The sequence below is a fragment of the Pristis pectinata genome, chromosome 14, assembly GCF_009764475.1.
Source record: "Pristis pectinata isolate sPriPec2 chromosome 14, sPriPec2.1.pri, whole genome shotgun sequence".
Taxonomy (NCBI): domain Eukaryota; kingdom Metazoa; phylum Chordata; class Chondrichthyes; order Rhinopristiformes; family Pristidae; genus Pristis; species Pristis pectinata.
Genome location: NC_067418.1, coordinates 2,690,486 through 2,711,819, shown reverse-complemented (window position 1 = coordinate 2,711,819; position 21,334 = coordinate 2,690,486). Strand labels below are relative to the sequence as shown.

Genomic DNA, 21,334 nt, shown 5'->3' with positions numbered 1-21,334 from the left:
AGTTTCAAGTTAATTTACACTACAATCCAGAATTCATGGATGCGGGATGGGAATCATTCAAAGACCAATTAGATAACACATACAAAGCAGCTTAAATAGACTGAATGACCTACTCTACTTTGCAACATGCCCCTAACAGGGAATGAAGAAACAGCATTAAAACAGAGTTTAAATTTCAGTCCCCTATTTGGGCAGTTAAATATCTTGTTACAACAGAACCACTGAGTGCTTGGTTCAATGAGTAAACCCGTTATTCTACTCAGAGATATATTCAGGGAACTTTTTTTAGTGGATGAAGAGATGGGGGGTAGAGGAAGAGAAAGGGAGAGATGCATGCAGAGATAGTTTCAACTGGTTATGTCACCTCCCAATCATCCCAGGGTCTCGTTTGTTCTTCATCATCCCCCAGGAGTCAGTTAAGATAGAACCAGCATCTTCATTCACCTGTATAGAGATGCTCCTGATTTTAGAAATGGTTGGTGTGGTTATTTTCAGAAGGTTGCACCAATGAGATTCCCCCGTCACAATATAATATCATCCTGAGATGACAAAATACACCCCTTCACTCAATATATGAACAAGTGGAGGCCATTTAACTAAAACCTAGATATCTCAGGTTCAAAATAAGCAACTAAATTAACATTAATTGTCATTTGTGTAAGGAACCCCTTAGACAGCACCTTCCAAACCCATCACCTCCACCAAGGGCAGCAAAAGCATGGGCAGCACCACCCCCTGGGAGTTTCCCTCCGAGCCACACCCCATCCTGACGGGAATATATCACCGTTCCTTCACCGTCGCTGGGTCAAGATCCTGGAACTCCTTCCCTAACAGCACTGTGGGGACACCCACACCTCAGGGACCTCAGCGGTTCAAGAAGGCAGCTCACCACCACCTTCTCACGGGCAACTAGGGATGGGCAATTAAATGCTGGCTCAGTCTGCAAAGCCCACATCCATTGAGTGAATGAAAAAAGTTCCAAATTTCTACCATTTCTACCACCCTTCAATCTAACCCTTCCCTCCCACATAGTCCTCCATTTTTCTATCATCCATGTGCCTAAGAGTCTCTTAAATGTCCCTAATGTATCTGCCACTACCAGCATCCTTGTCAGCGCATTCCACAGACCCACCACTCTCTGTGGGGGGGGGGGAAGAAAAACTTACCCCTGACATCCCCTTCATATCCTCCTCCAAGCACCTTAAAAGTGCCCATTCATGTGAGCCATTTTCACCCTAGGAAAAAGTCTCTGACTGTCCACTCGATCTATGCCTCTTATCATCTAGTACACCTCTATCAGGTCACCTTTCATCCTCCTTCTCTCCAAAGAGAAAAGCCCCAGCTCGCTCAACCTATCCTCATAAGACATGCTCTCCAATCCAGGTAGCATCCTGGTAAATCTCCTTTGCACCCTTCCTAAAACTTCCACATCCTTCCTACAGTGAGGCGACCAGAGCTGAACAATATTCTATGTGTGGTCTAACCAGGGTTTTACAGAGCTGCAACATTACCTCGCAGCTCTTGAACTCAATACCCCGACTAATGAAGGCCAACACACCATATGCCTTCTTAACCACCCTATCAACTTGCGCAGCAACTTTGAGGGATATATGAACTTGGACTAGAAGATCCCTCTGTTCCTCCACACTGCTAAGAATTCTACCATTAACCCTGTATTCTGCCTTGAAATTCGACCTTCCAAAGTGAATCGATTTACACTTTTCTGAGTTGAACTCCATCTGTCACTTGTCAGACCAGCTTTGCATCCTATCAATGTCCCATTGTATCCCTCGACAACCCTCTAACACTACCTACAACACCACAACTTTCATGTCATCTGCAAACTTACTAACCCACCCTCCCACTTCCTCATCCAAGTCATTTATAAAAATCACAAAGAGCAGGGGTCCCAGAACAGATCCCTGTGGAACACCACTGGTCACCAACCTCCAGGCAGAATACGCTCCATCTACAACCACCCTGTCTTCTATGGCAAGCCAATTCTGATTCCACACAGCCAAGTTTCCCTGGATCCCATGCCTCCTGACCTTCTGAATGAGCCTATCAAGGGGAACCTTATCAAATGCCTTACTGAAGTCCATATACACCACATCCACTGCTCTACCCTCATCTATGTGCTTTGCCACATCCTTAAAGAATTCAATCAGGCCTGTGAGGCATGACCTGCCCCTCACAAAGCCATGCTGACTGTCCCTAATCAGACTGCTTCTCCAAATGCTCATAAACCCTGTCCCTAAGAACCTTTCAATAATTTGTCCACCACTGAAGTAAGACTCACTGGTCTATAATTCCCAGGGTTATCCCTACTCCCTTTCTTGAACAAAGGAATAACATTTGCCACTCTCCAATCATCTGGTACTACACCTGTGGCCAGTGAGGACACAAAGATCATCAACTAAGGGCTCAGAAATATCTTCCCTCACTTCCCATAGTATCCTGGGATACATCCCATCCGGCCCCGGGGACTTAGCTATCCTAATGTTTTTCAAAAGTTCCAGCACATCCTCCTCCTTAACATTGACATGTTCTAGCTTATCAGCCTATTTTTACACTGCCCTCAAAAACGTCAAGGTCTCTCTTGCTGGTGAATATTGAAGCAACGTATTCATCAAGGACCTCCCCTACCTCCTCCAGATCCAGGCACGTTTCCTCCTCTATCCCTAATCGGTCCTACCTTCACTCTAGTCATCCTCCTGTTCTTCACATACGAGAAGAACGCCTTGGGGTTTTCCTTAATCCTACTTGCCCCCTTCCAGTTCTCCTAAGTCCATTCTTAAGCTCCTTCGTGGCTACCTTGTAACTCTCTCGAGCCCTGTCTGATCCTTGCTTCTGAAACCTTAAGCAAGCTTCTTTCTTCCTCTTCACTAGATATTCCACATCTCTTGTCAACCATGGTTCCTTCACCCTACCATACTTTTCCTGCCTCAATGGGACAAACCTATCCAGAACCCCATGCAAGTGATCTCTAAACAACTTCCACATCTCTATTGTGCATTTCCCTGAGTACATCTGCTCCCAATTTACACTCCCAAGTTCCTGCCTAATAGCATCATAATTCCCCCTCCCCCAATTAAATACTTTCCCATTCCATCTACCTCCTTTTCCAAGGCACGGGTAAAGATCAGGGAGTTGTGGTCACCGTCTCCAAAATGCTCTCCCACTGAGAGATCTGATACCTGACCAGGTTCATTGCCTAGTACCGGATCCAGAATGGCCTCTCCTCTAGTCGGCTCGTCTACATATTGTGTCAAGAATCCTTCCTGGACACACCTAACAAATTCCACCCCATCCAAACCTTTTGCACTAAGGAGGTGCCAATCAATATCAGCTAAATCCATTCACATACAGAATGGATGGATGCTAAAGCATGACGTCCATTTCTGCACTTGTGAACTACGTACTTGAAACGCATACATTTAACTCCAACATTAACATCCATTTAAGAAAGAGAGCTGTTAATTCCTGAAGTTAATAAATTGATGAACGTCCAAGGCAGACAGAAACGTCCTTGTTTTGTGAACGTGACTGCAGTGATGACAGCAATGTGCAAATTAAATGTAGCGAGTCGATGGCGTACTGCAGCTGCGGTGCAAAGGACCCGACCCGCAAGAGACCAAGACCAGGTTCTCCAACGTGCACGTCCTCCCGTCAGCCTATTTTACCTGCTTCCTGGTTCGTGTCTTCCCTGTTCTTAACTTGATGTACCTGGCTATCAACTCATTGCGACCTGCAAACAAAAAAAAATATGGATCATTAAATGTGTTACCAAGGCACGATGGGGGACATACTTTTGCACGGGAACAAACCTTTCAACTCATGAGGAAAGGGATACAAAGGAGAGAACATTCTCTGCTACACGGAATCTGCAGCAGAGACATAAGCCTTTCAGTCCAAGTGCTCAATGCTGCCATTTATGCTCCACACCTCCCCTCCCACCATCCCCTTTAATTCCTTTCTTACTGATATATTTACCCAGCCTCTCCTTAAAATGCACTTCTAAAGACATCACAGGCTATTCTGTTACAAGTCAGGTTGCTATTTGGTGAATGTCCCTTTAAGGCACCTGGACAGCAGAGCAGTAGTGCGTGCGTGTGGTGTCATCCAGACAGCAAGAAGATAAGAACGTGCTGACAGTTTTGCTCAGCGAATTGAAGAGAGTTGAGAAGAGAGAGAGAGAGACAGACACACACTAACTGCTGGTCTCCGTAACAATGGATGAAGAACAGTAGCTGTGTCTGTCACTACAATCCATGTATGGATTTTTGGAGAAATCAAGTGGAGTCCACTTTGTCGTTAACCTGTAGCGGGAAACAGGTATTTCTCTGGATGGCCACATATTGAATGCCTTCGGGGTGGCAGATACTTCGGAACAAAGCAATGGAGATCATCGGCGATTGAGGTGTCGTATGGGCTCCATCGTGGAACGTGTGGTTTTCGTAAATTCTCTCTCTACATTTCCTCTTCAGTCAACAGCGGTTTTGCGGAAGCCTTTGCTCACATTTCACCTTATGACCTGCTGAACTAAACTTTGAGAACTATTCCTAGACTTGGGGTTTGGGATCTTGCCACACACACACACTTTGAGTTTAGTTTTGGGGATTATGTTTGATATCTAATGTTTTTACTTTTCTTATTATTACAAGTAGTTATTAATAAAATAGTTTTTAACACTTGTACATGACTCGGGGTGTTTCTATTGTTGCTGGTATGTAACAATTCAGCCCATCAGCTGTAGGGGAGCAATCCCATTCCCCCTCTCCTTACATGGCTGTACCACCAACATATTCTCCCTCACACTTGCCCGCCAACCCCTCTTTGATTCCTTTTGCCATTGGTTTACACAAAAAGGGAAATTTTACAATCAGCAACCCACCTGTCTGAAATTAAACAGAAAATGCTGGAAACACTCGGCAGCATCTGAGGATAGAGAACATTTCAGGTCGGTGATTCTTAATGAAGCTCTGGACCTGAAACATTCACTCCGTTTCTCTTTCCACAGCTGCTACCTGACCTGCTGAGTGTTTCCAGCATTTTCTGTTTTTATTTCAGATTTCCAGCATCTGCAGTTTTTGATTTTCAATTAACTTACCTGAACTCTGGTGAACATACTTAACTTAGTGGCAGGAAAAAAAACATATTTTAAATATATTCACTGAAGGGAAATGCAGTTGCAATTTGATGCATTTGCTCATGAAGGTGGCACTAAAATAATTTAAGTACTCAGAACTGAACGTTCTGCAATGCAAGCATGGAAACTGCAGCTAAGGTGGGCAAGGAAACATCACAGATTAACACACAAGGTGCTGGAGGAACTCAGTGGGTCAGGCAGCATCTGTGGAGGGAAATGGACAATCAACGTTTCGCATCAAAACCCTTCATCTGGACCAGACAGATGACAGTCCAGATGAAGGGCCTCAACCCGAAATGTCGACTGTCCATTTCCCTCGCCTGACCCACAGAGTTCCTCCAGCATCTCGTGAGTCGCTTCAGATTCTAGCATCTACAGCCCTGTGTCCGTCACAAATTAACATCTTTCCAAAGCAGTCAGAAAACCAGGCTCTGAAATTCCGCAATCAAGACACAAGTGATCTTTTGGATGAAGGGTTTCTCCCGCCACAGATGCTGCCTGACCTGCTGAGTGTTTCTGGCATTTTGTGTTTCCACTGGTATTACAGAGTGTTGTTCTAAATCTGATGATGTCGTTTTCCAGGATTGTGAATTCATTTCGCACAGGAAGCCATTCAGCCAATTGTGCCAGTCCTGGGTCTTCAAAGGAGCTCTCCAATCCATCTGACTCCCCTCCTCTCCCCCCACAGCTCTGCAATTTATTCCCTCCAGTTCCATTTTGAAAGCTACTATTGAATCTGATTACAGCGCACTTTCAGAGAAGGTGTTGCAGATCACAACTTGCTCCTTGCACCAATGGCTCATCTTCCACACCGTTGCAACAGCTGTGCTGAAATTTCAGCCTAAGTTCGGAGAATTCAAGACCTCTACTAAAACTTTAATTGGTGAATGGAATTTAAGAATTTGAATTTGAGCTTGCTGCTTCATGGTCAGGGAAACACGTGCCTAGTACTGAGGCCAGATCCATGAAACACCCAAAATTAGGATTTGGAAATGTAGATCCATTGAGATGTACAAAAAACACCAAACAGCAGCAATAACTTGCATATACATGGCATGCTTAATGTAGCAAAGCATCACAAAGCTTGCACGGAATTTGACACTGAGATGAAAAACAGTACTGAGAAACAAAGTGACAACACAGGTGCACCGAGTGAAGGTGGCATTTTGCACACTTGCCTTCATTGGTCAGGATATTGAGTACAAGAGTTGGGGCATCACGTTAAGCTGTACAAGACGTTGGTTAGGCCACATTTGAAGTACTGCGTACAGTTCTGGTTGCCCCATTACAGGAAGGGTGTGGAGCCTTTGGGGAGGGTGCAGAAGAGATTCATCAGGATGTTGCTTGGATCAGAGAGTTTTAGCTATAAGGAGAGGTTGGACAAACTTGGATATACGAAGGATGTCATTAAACTAGAAAGGGTGCAAAAAACATTGATGGGGATGTTCCCAGGACGGGAAGGGTTGAGTTATAAGGCTGGATAGGCTGGGGCTCTATTTCCCTGGAGTGAGGGAGGCTAGGGGGTAACCTTCGGGGTTTATAAAACCATGAGGGGATAGATAAGGTGAATACTCACAGTTGTTTTCCCAGGGTAGGGGAGTCTAATCTAAAGGTCACATGTTTAAGGTGAGAGGGGAAAGACCTGAGGAGCAACTTTGACCACACAAAGGGTGATGGGTGTATGGGAGGAGCTGCCAGAGGAAGTGGTACAGGCGGGTACAATTATAACATTTAAAAAACATTTGCACTGGTACATGGACAGGAAAGGTGTAGAGGGATACAGGCCAACCACAGGAAAATGGGGCTAACTGAGGGAGGCAACTTGGTTGGCATGGACAAGTTGGGCCGAAGGGCCTGTTTCCATTCCATAAGAACTATGATAGGTTTTAAAGAGTAGAGGAGCAGAGGTTTGCCACGGGGGTATTCCAGACGGAGTTCCAGTGAGCAGCTTGGAAGGCTCAGTGTTTGAGATGATGCTCTGGGAACAGGGAGGAGAACAGAATGCAAAACCTCAATCATTACAACACAGAAAGCAGACATTTGGTTCACTGAATCCATGGCTGTGCAACACAGAAACAGGCCCTTCAGCCCATCTGGTCCACACCAACCACTGCACCCAACTACATTAATCCCATTTACCTTCATTTGGTCCATAGCCTTCTCTCCACGGAGAAAGCTGTCAGGACATGGGCATTGCTGACGAGGCCTGTGTTTATCAGAGACAAGAGATTCTGCAGATGCTGGAATCTGGAGCAACACACACAAAAAGTGCTGGAGGAACTCAGCAGGTCAGGTAGCACCTATGGAGGGAAATAAACGGTCGACTTTTGGGTCGACACCCTTCATCAGGACTGGAAAACTCTCCCCCACCCACCTACCATCCCCCCCTCACCTGGACTCACCCATCACCTGCCAGCTCGTGCTCCCCCACCTCCTTATTCTGACTTCTGCCCTCTTCCTTTCTAGTCCCGACGAAGGGTCTCGACCTCAAAAGGTCGACTACGTATTGCTCTCCATGGATGCTGCCTGACCCGCTGAGTTCCTCCAGCACTTTCTGATTGTGTTGCTTCAGTGTTTATTATCTTGCTGTGGTTGCACTGAGTGGTGGTGAATTGCTGGTTTGTGGTGTGCTTGAGAGGGAGCAAGTTGTGGGACTGAGCAACAAGAGGTTTCCTTCTGTAATGAAAATTAGCGAGTCAGGTGGGGTTTTCTAACATTCACTTTGTTGTAAATCATCAAACTGCCTCATGGAGATCAACCTGAAAGAGTTTTCTCCACAGGTACTGCTGGCCCGCTAAGGATTTCCAGCGTTTGAGATGAGATGAGATTTCTTTATTAGTCACATGTTCATCTTAACACACAGTGAAATGCATCTTGTTCTGGGGGCAGCCCACAAGTGTCGCCACGCTTCCGGCGCCAACATAGCATGCCCACAACTTCCTAACCCATACGTCTTTGGAATGTGGGAGGAAACCGGAGCACCCGGAGGAAACCCACGCAGACACGGGGAGAACATACAAACTCCTTACAGACAGCAGCCGGAATTGAACCCGGGTCACTGGCACTGTAAAGCGTTATGCTAACCGCTACACTACCGTGCATGCCCTATTTTGGGTTAAAACACCATCCTACCCTGACAGGATTTGAATGTACGTTCCCTGGATTATTAGTCCAAATCTCTGGGTTACTAACTGGGTATAACCAATGACTACAACAATCCTTTTGTGCAGCGATGCGTGTGCTGGATAGCGCTGGAGCGTGGCGACTCGTTGCAAGCTGCTCTCTACAGATCTACTGATTACCCTTACTATAATTATTCAACACTTTTAAATGTAAACTCTATGTCACTAACTATTACCTCAGTGCACTCTGTACTAACCCAATGTAACTGCACTGTGTAATGAATTGACCTGTACAATCGGTATGCAAGATAAGCTTTTCACTGTACCTCGGTACAAGTGACAATAATTAACCAATACCCTGCTAATCTACACACTGGATCAACATGGGCTTGTTAAAAGAAAATGCTGGAAACACCCAACAGGTCAGGCCGCATCTGAGGGAAGAGAAACAAGGCTCACGTTACAGGTTGGAGAACTGCCCTGACAGAGGACCTTCAACCCGAGACGTTAGCTGTTTTTCTCTCTCTCCACAGATGCTGCCTGACCTGCCGAGTGTTTCCAGCATTTTCTATTTTTATTTCAGATTTCCAGCATCTGCGGGTTTTGATTTTGATTTTCATGGGTTTGATGACAGTACTCAAGGTACAAAACTCCAAAATAAAAACATCTGCAGTTATTTTGCTTTCTAATGCAGCCTCCTGGCACTCTGCTGCAAGCACACCACGCAATAAAATAAATAACTATCTATGCTGCCATTAAGTAAGCTCATGAATTACTCCCTACCTCACTTCCAATACCCCACCCTGAGCTCCAAAGATTCAGGTATCTGCATGAAGGAAGTTCTCATTTCCAACCAATACTAAGTGGCTAGGGAAATTATGTCTCTCTTTGGAGTTTAGGCGAATGAGGGGTGATCTTATTAAAACACAAGTTTTGTAGGGGCCATGACAGGGTAGAGGTCAAGATGTTCCCACTGGTGAGCAAATCTGGAAGGAGGGGGACATGATACAAGACCGGGGGCATTCATTTAAAACTGAGGTGCGTAGGGACAACTTCTTGGGGAGGGCGGTGAATGACTGGAATTCTTTACCCTGGAGGGTTGAGGAGGTGGGATCATTGGGGGTATTTAAGAAGGACGCAGATAATTTTTTGAAAGGTGAGACAATCGATGGGGACAGAAGAGATGAGGCCTGGGGACAGATCGGCAAAACCTTAATCACTACGGTTTAGCAACACTATGAGCGCTTTGATCATTTTGCACTAAAATGGACTGTTGTTTTTGTTCTAATTGTGTTCTTTCTTGTAAAAATTGTGTATTATGTTTAATTTATGTTCTTCTTGTGACTGCTGCTTATCTGACGCTATGCGCCTGTGATGCTGCTGCAAGTAAGTTTTTCATTGCCCCTGTTCATCCATGTACTTGTGCATGTGACAGTAAACTCCACTTTGACCAACCATAATCATTTTGAATGGCGGGGCAGGCTTGAGGGGCTGAGTGGCCCACTCCTGCTACCAATTTGTTCTCATGTAACTGCTTCCTCAGTGCATGAAAATTTAGTCCCAGTTTAGAGTGTCCCAGTTTCTACACACTCCCAGTGGGCACCATGTTATTTTTTGTTTTCCTTCGGCCTTCATAATTCAGGGCACTGAGTACAGGAATTGGGATGTTGTGTTGAAGTTGTACAAAAGACATTGGTGAGGCCGAATTTAGAGTATTGTGTGCAGTTCTGGTCACCTACCTACAGGAAAGATATCAATAAGCTTGAAAGGGTGCAGAGAAAATTTACACGTTGCCGGGACTTGAGGACCTGAGTTATAGGGAAAGGTTGAATAGGTTAGGACTTTATTCCCTAGAGTACAGGAGAATGAGGGGAGATCTCATAGAGGTATACAAAATTTTGAGGGGTATAGATAGGGTGAATGCATGCAGGCTTTCTCCGCCCCCACCCCCCGCCCCCCCCCCCAAGGCTGTTTGAGAAAAGAACTAGAGGACATAGGTTTAGGGCGAAAGTGGATATATATATATATATAAGGGGAATCTGAGAGGGAACGTCTTTAGGGTGGTGCGAGTGTGGAACGAGCTGCCAGCAGAAGTGGTGGATGCAGATTCAACTGTAACATTTAAGAGGTTTGGATAGGTGCATGGATGGGAGGGGTTTGGAGGGATATGATCTGGGTGCAGATGAATGGGACCAGGCAGAAGATCAGGTCGGCATGAACTAGATGGGCCAAAGGGCCTGTTTCTGTGCTGTAGTGCTCGATGACTCTAATCATTTTCTTGACGGATAACGAGTAGGAAACGGGAGCTCAGATTCCTGAAGCATCTCTCTCAGGGCTTCTACACCCTTAGCCAAATTATCCAGACTTAATCCCTTCAGGTGTATTTCTACAAAATCTGAAGTGTGCTGCCTCAGTTGGTAAAATATTTGCTTCCAATTCAGAAAGGTACGCTTTCTGTCCTTACCCCAGAGTCTCAAGTTCATCCAGGCTGACACTGCCAACGCATTACTGAACATCAAATTATTAAGATACCTTATTATTGTCACATGTACCGAGGTACAGTAAACACTGTTTTGCATGCTATCCATACAGATCATTTCATCACATCAGTACATTGAGGTAGTACAAGGGAAAACAGTAACAGAATGCAGAATGAAGTGTTACACATACAGAGAAAGTACAGTGCAGGTCAAGGTCTGAGATCTTCCACGTGACAGACTGAACCCTTTCTGAATTTCTTCCAAACACTTGAGTCTTTAAAGATCAGTGGCACTGGGAACTTTTCTGGTCCCAGCCCAATAATGTCATGGCCCTCGAGCAGATCTCACAGTCTCTGCGTGCATTGGCAATGCTACAATTCTATCTCACTGTTGTCTCTGAAACACTTCACTGGAAAAGAAGGAAGGGTAAAGGGGCAGAAAGTTAAGAACATATGGTTTTACAATCCCCTTCACAATTAGGTGTCTGATGGACATTGTTCTAATCATTGAGCTGGCAAGTGCACAGAAAGGTTCCACAATTCATAGAACATTACAGCACAGTACAGGCCCTTTGGCCCACAATGTTGTGCCAATATTTTATCCTGCTCTATCTAACCCTTCCCTCCCACATAACCCTCCATTTCTCTATCATTCATGTGGCTATCTAAGAATCTCTTAAATGTCCCTAATGTATCTGCCCCCATAACCTCTGCCGGCAGTGCGTTCAACGCACCCACCACTCTTTGTAGAAAACTAACCTCTGACATCCCCCTTATACCTTCCTCCAATCACCTTAAAATTATGCCCCCTCGTGATCGCCATTTTCACCCAGGGAATATGCCTCTTATCATCTTGTGCACCTCTATCGAGTCACCTCTCATCCTCCTCCTCTCCAAAGAGAAAAGCCCTAGCTCACTCAACCTATCCTCATAAGACATGCTCTCCAATCCAGGCAACATCCTGGTAAATCTCCTCTGCACCCTCTCTAAAGCTTCCACATCCTTCCTATAATGAGGCAACCAGAACTGAACACAATTCTCCAAGTGTGGTCTGACCAGAGTTCTATAAAGCTGCAACATCTCCTGGCGGCTCTTGAACTTAATACCCCGACTAATGAAGGCCAACACACCATACGCCTTCTTAACCACCCTATCAACTTGCGCGGCAACTTTGAGGGATCTATGGACGAGGACCCCAAGATCCCTCTGTTCCTCCACACTGTAAAGAGTCCTGCCATTAACCTTGTATTCTGCCTTCAAATTCGATCTCCGGAAAGTGTATCATTTCACACTTTTCCGGGTTGAACTCCATTTGCCATTTCTCAGTCCAGGTCTGCATCCTATCAATGTCCTGTTGTAATCTACAGCAACCTTCAACACTATCCACAACACCACCAACCTTTGTGTCATCAGCAAACTTACTAACCCACCCTTCCACATCCTCATCCAAGTCATTTATAAAAAAAATCACAAAGAGCAGGGGTCCCAGAACAGATCCCTGTGGAACACCACTGGTCACCGACCTCCAGGCAGAATATGCTCCATCTACCACCACCCTGTCTTCTATGGGTGAGCAAATTCTGAATCCACACAGCCAAGTTTCACTGATCCCATGCCTCCTGACTTTCTGAATGAGCCTTCCATGAGGAACATTATCAAACACCTTACTAAAATCCACGTACACCACATCCACTGCTCCACCTTCATCAATGTGCTTTGTCACATCCTCAAAGAATTCAATCAAGCTCGTGAGGCACAACCTGCCCCTCACAAAGCCATGCTGACTGTCCCTCATCAGCCTATGCTTCTCCAAATGCCCATAAATCCTGTCTCTAAGAATCTTCTCCATCACCACTTTGGGTAAAGAAACTTCCCTTGAATTCTCCACTGGATTTAGTGCCGACTGTCTTAGCCCATGGAAACATCTCCAAATTATTCTGTAATGTAATGTGATGGTCGGCCAAGGATACCAAGGAGAACCTCACTGCTCGTGTTCAAACATTTTGCCACAGGATCTTTTACATCCGTCCAAGGCAGCAGACTAGGTTTAAAGAGAACACTAAAGGTCTCCCTCAGTATTGCCCTGAAGGGCAAATACTCAAGTTCCTCATGTAGAACTTGAAACCACAGCCTTCCAACACAGATTAAAAAAAAGTGACAAAGTTAACTTCCTTTACAGAAAAAAATTCTTCGATAATGGCTCATTTAATATCATTAAAAAAATGTCTAATGCCATGTGGGAAGTTAGAGAAATCGATTTCTGAACCAAGGTAAACAGGATGCAAAAGTTTTGCTTTAAGCTTTCAGTAACTGGCTTCCTCTGTTGAAGTAATTGTTTAAATTCCATACATAAATGGGGAGGATTCCCTTCCACACTGCCAACAGTCAAAATGAACACTTGGCATCGGTGTAAGTGCGTGTTATAAATTGACTTCTTAACTAAATAATGTCAACTCTGCAAGGTAGCTGCACTTTGATATTTAAAGGATAAACAGACACCAAATCAGGGCAGTGTGTCGTGGAGGATTTGAACATTCTTTTATCCTTAGAACCAGCATTGTGAGAAGGCATTGAACCGTGTGCACCTGGTGTTTAATTGGAAATAATTAAAGGATGTGCATCACTCCCAGTCCCTGATATCTGCTTTGTTGCAAGGAGGAAATCTGGAGCTCAGAGACACCGAGGGCAGGAATCACTTGAGAGCTAGGGCTGAGGGGAAATCTGACAGTGGTAACATTATGGACTACCAGCCCCACCCTCATGACATTAGAGACTGCAAGCCTCTCCTGGTTGAAATCTCCTTCAGCCCTGCAAATCTCTGCAATATCAGTGCTCTTCCACATCTGGAGTTCTCCGAGGGATTTAACTGCAGCTTAATTTTGGCATGTGTTCAAGGTAGTTTGATTTATTAGGTCCTTCCACCTCTCAATGGTCGTCATGTACAGCTCAAGCCCAATGATGTCAAGCAAGTGGAGACCCAGTGCTGGAAAATTTCACAAGCACCTTCCAACACACACAGTTCCCCAACAGAGATTACACTCTCTTCCAGCAACGGATTTGCTTAGTTAAGGGCAATTTGTTTCCATGAGCCAAGACAGTCGGCACTAAATCCAAAGGAGAACTCAAGGGAAACTTCTCTACCCAAAGTGGTGAGAACGTGGAATTTGCTCCCACGGGGAGTGACTTGTTAAAGAGTTACACATTTGAAAGGAAACTAGATAAACAAATGCAAAAAGGAGAGAAGGAAATAATTCTCAACACTGGTGCCCCACAAGGCTGTGTCCTCAGCCCTCTACTCCCTATACACTCACGACTGTGTGGCCAGATTCTGCTCTAACTCCATCCATAAGTTTGCAGAAGATACCACCGTAGTGGGCCGTATCTCAAACAACAATGAGCCAGGGTACAGGAAGGAGATAGAGAGCTTAGCAGAATGGTATCATGACAACAACCTTTCCCTCAATGTCAACAAAACAGCTGGTCATTGACTTCAGGAAAGGGGGCTGTGTACATACACCTGTCTACATCAATGGTGCTGAGGTCGAGAGGGTTGAGAGCTTCAAGTTCCTGAGAGTGAACATCACCAACAGCCCGTCCTGGTCAAATCACATAGATGCCACGGCCAAGAAAGCTCACCAGCGCCTCTACTTCCTCAGGAGGCTAAAGAAATTCAGTTTGTCCCCTTTAACACTCACCAACTTTTATCGATGCACCATAGAAAGCATCCTATCTGGACGCATCATGGCTTGGTACGGTAAATGCTCTGCCCAGGACCGCAAGAAACTGCGGAGTTATGGACACAGCCCAGCGCGTCACCAAAACCAGCCTCCCCTCCTTGGACAGCTTCTACCCCACTGTGCTAAGACTATTGAACAGTTCCCTTATACGATGTGATGGACTCTGACCTCACAATCTACCTTGTTGTGCCCTTGCACCTTACTGTCTACCTGCACTGCACTTTCTCTGTAGCTGTGACACTTTACTCTGTACTGTTATCTTTACCTGTACTACCTCAATGTACTAACCCAATGTAACTGCACTGTGTAACGAATTGACCTGTACGACCGGCATGCAAGACAAGTCTTTCTCTGTACCTCGGTACAAGTGACAATAATGAACCAAAACAAATACTGGGGTGGGGTGGAGTAGATAAGGGTGGAAGGTGGCTGAATGGCAGTGTGGACCAGAGGGAAAACTGCCTGCTGCTTAGCTGCAACTAGGAGTTTGCCATGAGCTTACCCGTTTGCCTGAAGTTGTCCCAAGTAAAATGAGTTGGAGAGCACCCACCTATAACTACACATTTTCCAAACTAACACCCTATCTGCACTTCCAGATGGGTGAAAAAGATCCCAGGGCCCTGTTGCAGAATAAAAAAAAGTAGAAAAGTTCCCATTTCAAGATTAATATTTATCCTCAACCAACATCTCCAAAGTAGATAATCTGGGCATTGCCTATGGGATCCAGTTCTGCATAAATGCACTACTTCACTTTCCTACTTTACAGCAGTGACTACACTTCAGAAGATCTTCAGTGGGGGACTGCAAGACTGAGCAAGTCACTGGAGAAATGAAAGTCTATCTTCTTTTCTTCATGTGATCTGGAATCGAAAGCAGTTGGACCGTCTGGTTCAGAATTACTGAGATATGCTGGGAAATGGATGCACATTTGCAGTGAGTCACTAAGTCAGCTTTCTAGGGCACAAATACAAGTTCAATTCTGCATCTGACTTCACTCAAAGCATGCCAAAAGCTGGAAAACAATTCCATCCCTCTCAATGTGTGGCTGGGAGCTGGAATGAGCTGGCTGATGGGTGACACAAGATGATTGAATGGGAACTTTCACAAGGGAATTAGAGAACTACTTTGAAGGAAGACATTTCCAGGGCCATGGGGAAAGAGGAAGGGGACTAATTGGAGAGCACTTTCAAAAGGCATGCATGGTAGTGTAGTGGTTAGCCTAACACTTTACAGCGCTAGCGACCCGGGTTCAACTCCGGCCGCTGTCTGTAAGGAGTTTGTATGTTCTCCTCATGTCTGTGTGGGTTTCCTCTGAGTGCTCCGGTTTCCTCCCACGTTCCAAAGACATACGGGTTAGGAAGTCATGGGCATGCTATGTTGGCGCCAGAAGCGTGGCGACACTTGCCGGCTGCCCCCAGAACACTACGCAAAAAAGATGTATTTCACTGTGTTTCCATGTACATGTGACTAATAAAGATCTTATCTATCAGATATTGGCAGAACTAAAGGGCCTGAGTTATAGGGAGAGGTTGGCCAGGCTAGGTCTTTATTCCCTGGAACGTGGGAGAATGAGGGGTGACCTCATAAAAATGTTTAATATTATGAGAGGCATAGATAAGGTGGACGGTGACAGTCTTTTCCCCAGGGTAGGGGAGTCCAAACTAGGGGCATAGGTTTAGGGTGAGAGGGGAAAAATTTAAACGGGACCCGAGGGGCAACCTTTTCATGTAGAGGATGGTCAGTACATGGAACGAGCTGCCAGAGGAAGTGGGTGAGGCAGGTACAACAGTATCAGTTAAGAAGCACTTGGATAGGTACATGGAGGGGCGGGGCTTAGAGCCGAACGCAGGAAATTGGGACTAGCTGGGTCGGCACTGTGGTCGGCATGGACTGGTTGGGCCGAAGGGCCTGTATCCATGCTGTATTGTTCTATGACTATATTATGGGCTGAATGGCATCCTTAATCCAATATTACTAGTTATGAAAGCAAATCAAAAAGTATAAACATCATGATTTTTGAAAGCAAGAATACTGTATATCTACACACCTGCCAAGTGTCAAAAATATAAAATGATCACGAGGAAGCGAGATAATTATTTCAATATTTTTTTTAAAAAAGAACTTATATTTAGTCACATTTAAAGTTTGACCAGCTCTGATTTCTTTATCAGGAACATTATGAGCAGGAGGAAGCCTGTCAGCCTCTTGAGGTTGTTCTGCCTCTCAGTTTCATCACAGCTGATCTGCATTTAACTTCTTCCCTCTGTATCCCCTGATAGACCAACTCAACAGAAGTCCACTGAACCCAATATGAACTGAAACCCCAACATTCTCAGCCTTTTAGGGGAAGAAGGATGGTGGTAACAGAGCTCCAGATGTCCCCTCACCTTTGCCAGTACTGCTGTCTGACACGACTACCATAACCCTGCCAGACTGCCTTTGCTTCTGAAACCCACATCCTGGCCGAGAGTTGACTATTCCCGTTGCTCCACTCTTGTCTAAGCTTGTATTTAACGACCTCTTCTGGAGATTGCCTCAGAACATTTTTACTACATTTAAGGCAACACATAAATCTCAGCTGTTTTTGTTACAATACCAAGTCAGCAGCACTGCCCAATTATAAACCTGACCAATTTCCAAAATGTATTTACCTCAAAGGTATTTGTAGCTGCCCTCTTAGCAAATGCCTCCACGAGCACCTGACACTGTGACAAAGGAAATGTGACCTGTTTTCATCGTCTAAATAATCCTGCCAGGTGCCGTGCTCCAGGAGTGTGTGGTTACGGCCGGTGACAGGTCATGCTGAATGTCAGAAGTATAAATTCCACTCTATGGTTAAAGGGAGATATATTTTGTGTAAAGCTGACCCCTCCCACTGCTCTCTCTTCACTCTCACAATGACGGCATAACTAACACTGGAGAAGTATGCTTCGAGGGTGGGCCCAGAGATGGACATTGGACAAATTTTCTCCACCCAAAAAAACAAAGGCATATCATAGAATATAGAACAGTACAGCACAGGAACAGGCCCTTCAGCCCACCATGTCTGTGCTGACCATGATGCCAAATTAAACCAAACTTACTTGATCCATTTCCCTCCATTCCCTGCATGTTCATGAGCCTATTAAATGCTTCTTAAATGCCACAATCATGTTTACTTCCACCACTTCCCCTGGCAGCCCGTTCCAGGCACCTACCACTCTCTGTGTAAAAGAAAAACTTACCCCGCACATCTCCCTTAAGCTTTCCCCATCTTACCTTAAAGCTGTATCTTCTCCTATTTGACATTTCCACCCCGGGGAGAAGACTCTGACCATCTACCCTATCTCTGCCTCTCATAATTTTATAAACCTCTATCAGGTCTCCCCTCAGCCTCCCGCCGCTCCAGAGAAAACAACCTCTCCTTATAGCTCATACCCTCTAATCCAGGCAGCATCCTGGTGAACCTCTTCTGCACCCTCTCCAAAGCCTCCACAAACTTTCTGTAATGCAGCGACCAGAATTTCAGATAATACTACAAATGCAGCCAAAAAGCTTTATACAGCTGCAACACAACTTCCTGATGCATACAATGCCCCAAGCAATGAAGGCAAGCATGCCATACGCCTTCTTTACCACCATATCTACTTGCGCTGCCACTTTCAGGGTGCTGTGGACTTGGATCTCAAGGTCCCCCTGTTCATCAATACTCCCAAGGGTCCTGCCATTTATGGCCATTTAAGCCAGTCCTGACAAAGGGTCTCGACCCGAGACGTCGACTGTTTATTTCCCTCCATAGATGCTGCCTGACCTGATTTTGTGTGTTGCTGCCATTTATGGTATCCTTTACTCTTACATTTGACCTCCCTTATAAAACTCTAAATCAAATTAAACATTTCAATGCCAGGAATACAAATTTAACGTATAACCTCTACTCAAAATATAGCCTTTGGAACTCCATTCAATCTGGTACGCACAACATCTTGCCCTTACAGTGCTTTGCCCACAACCGTACACAGTACTCCAGAGCTCAGTTCAGCCGTAACACACCTTTTTGTTCCACTCAGCAATTTTCTGCACTTCTCCTGAGATACTTTATTAACACGGGTCTTCCAACTGGTCTCACCTACAACAGATCTTGCTAACTGAGCACTGCTCTGCTGAGGACAGCAGGAAAGCATTTGTCACAATCTCGTCACATTTAAGTTATAGCTGGGGTTCATTTTTCAAAACACAAATCTGCTGAAAATTAAAATTGAGGACTTTTAATTTTACATTTTTAATTGGAAAATTGTTGACCACGATGTTATTGACTGTATGCCAGTGTCAATTAAAAAGGCAGCTTCTCAAAGTGAAATGCAGCACTGAAAGCCTCCGAGTTATGCCTGTCACAACCTCTGCTCAGTCCAAAGTGCTTTATGGCCAATTCTAAAACCATAATTATTGCATGATATTGGAAATGCAACAGCCAATTTGTACACAAAATGCTTCCATAACAGCAATGAAATAACGGCCAGATCATCTGAGTTTAAGCTACAGACTGAAGGATAAGTATTGGACAGGTGACCAGGGGAAACATCCTATTCTTCCTGGAAATAATGCCATGGATTTTTTTTGCATTCAGTAGGCCTGGCCTTAATTTAGCCATAGAGTTATACAGCATGGAAACAGGCCCTTCAAAACAGGTCCATGCCAACTAAGTTTCCTACCTAAGCTAGCCCCATTTGCCTGCTGCATTTGGCCCATATTCATCTAAACCTTTCCTACCCATCTACGCGTCCAAATGTCTTTTAAATGCTGTAATTGTATCTACCTCTACCACTTCCTCTGGCAGCTCATTCCAGATACCAACCATCTCATCCAACCATGTAGGAATCTTTCAGTACTACCTTGGGAACTTCAGCCTAAATTTGGTGCTCAATTCCCTGGAGTGGGACACAAGACTACAACTTTATGACTCAGAAGTGAGAATGCCACTCACTCAGCTACCACTGGCACCCCAAACACAACCTAGAAACAGACTTTGTGAAATCATGTGATCTAACAATTTTGGTATCCACCTCATAACCACACATTGGGAAAGCAAGTTCTGTTCATTCAGTTGCTATCTTGATTAGCTCCATTCCCAGAGGATATGAATTATCAGCTTGGGCTAGAAAGCACAACGAGTGTCAAAGAACATTATTTATCCTTAAATGGTTGTTCAGAATGTTTCGGAGTTCAAAGCATGAGAGGACACTGAAGAAATTTGCTTGGACTGGCATGCGCATTCATTCAAAGACTGCTCACCAACAAACCCGCATGTTTAATATTTCCACTGATATCCCAGGGTACATGGAATCAGAGGCAAGAATTAATTTGTTTTTTCTTTTAAAAGTTTGTAATGTGGAGCGACACTGGGAAGTCTGAATAGGTTGCCCCTCTCAGGTAGACCAGCACTTATCCCTCACGTGGATCATTTGATCTAAAACATCAACAAGTTGCCCTTAAAGTGGAGCTTTTAACATTGCCAAACATCAAGGTGTTTCATGGGAACGATTATAAAACCAAAATATGACACCAGGCAACATGTGGAGATGTGACTAACTGCTCAGTTGAAGTGGAAAATCTCAGCTTGATAAGAGGCAAAGAAATTTAGCGATGGAATTCCACAACCAAATGCACAACTGTCAATGCAATTATTAAAACTGGGGATTTGAGAGAGGCAAGAATTGGAAGAACACTGTTTGGACATGGGTAACAATTTTGGATGATCTGACGTTTGTGGAGGGTAAATAGAAGGCAGCTGGCCAGGGTTGTTTCAGAATAGTCTAGAGATACAAGGATTTCTTCAAATTTACTTTGCAAAGAGAAACAAGAACTGACATCCAGAAATTAGATCAGGGTAGACAGGCATTTTAACATGAAACATTTTGTGTGTTTTTTTTAAACACAAGATCATAAGACCCAGATATAGGAGCAGACCAAGTGGATCCACATTTAGTAAGATCATGGCTGGTCAGATTATCAGCCTCAACTCCACTTTCTTGCTCGTTCCTCACAACCCTGAATTCCCTTATAGTCCAAAAATCTATCTCGGCCTTAAGTATACTTACTTCGAACAATGCAACACTCCCTGACTGCAGTGCACTGGATTCTTACCCAAGATTTTTCTATTCAATATTTTTAGTCAGGGAAGGTTTAGAAGGATATGGGCCAAACACAGGTAAATTGAACTAACTTCGATGGGCGTCTTGGTTGGCATGAATGTATTGGGCCAAAGGGCCTGTTTCTGTGCTGTATTTTTCAACGACTAAGTCTTCAGAGTGAAGTGACTCCACACCATCTGAGTTGGTTATCAAGGTACCAGGGCTGACAACCACATACTATATTTGTTGATTGAGGAACAAGCTGCCACAACCTTTCTGAATGGAATTGGTTTATTATTCTCATATACTTCTCTGTCGACACTTCTCGATGCCCCAGTAAAGCAGTCAACATAATCAAAGACCCCACCACCCTGGTCTTTCTCTTCTCCTTCTCTCCCCCTCCCATCAGGTAGAAGATACAAAAACCTGAAAGCACGTACCACCAGGCTCAAGGACAGCTTCTATCCCGCTGTTATAAGACTACTGAACAGTCCCCAAGTATGATAAGATGGACTCTTGACATCACAATCTACCTTGTTATGACCTTGCATCTTATTGTCTGCCTGCACTGCACTTTCTCTGTAACTGTAACACTTTATTCTGCATTCTGTATTGTTTTACCCTGCACTACCTCAATGCACTGTGTAATGAATTGATCTGTATGAAAGGTATGCAAGACAAGTTTTTCACTGTACCTCGGTACATGTGAAAACAATAAACCAATTCCAATATGTACCGCA

The 21,334-nt window shown here is 44.6% G+C and overlaps 1 protein-coding gene across 9 annotated transcripts in view; it reads right to left on the bottom strand.

Annotated features, from left to right (window-relative positions):
* Positions 1 to 21,334, bottom strand: part of LOC127577647 (transcriptional enhancer factor TEF-1) — a 264,344-nt gene that overhangs the window by 69,769 nt on the left and 173,241 nt on the right. For all 9 annotated transcript variants that reach the window (XM_052029006.1, XM_052029013.1, XM_052029014.1 and 6 more), the window contains one exon: positions 3,684 to 3,748. In XM_052029006.1, coding sequence (XP_051884966.1) covers positions 3,684 to 3,748 — 65 coding nt within the window. The remainder of the gene's footprint in view (positions 1 to 3,683; positions 3,749 to 21,334) is intronic.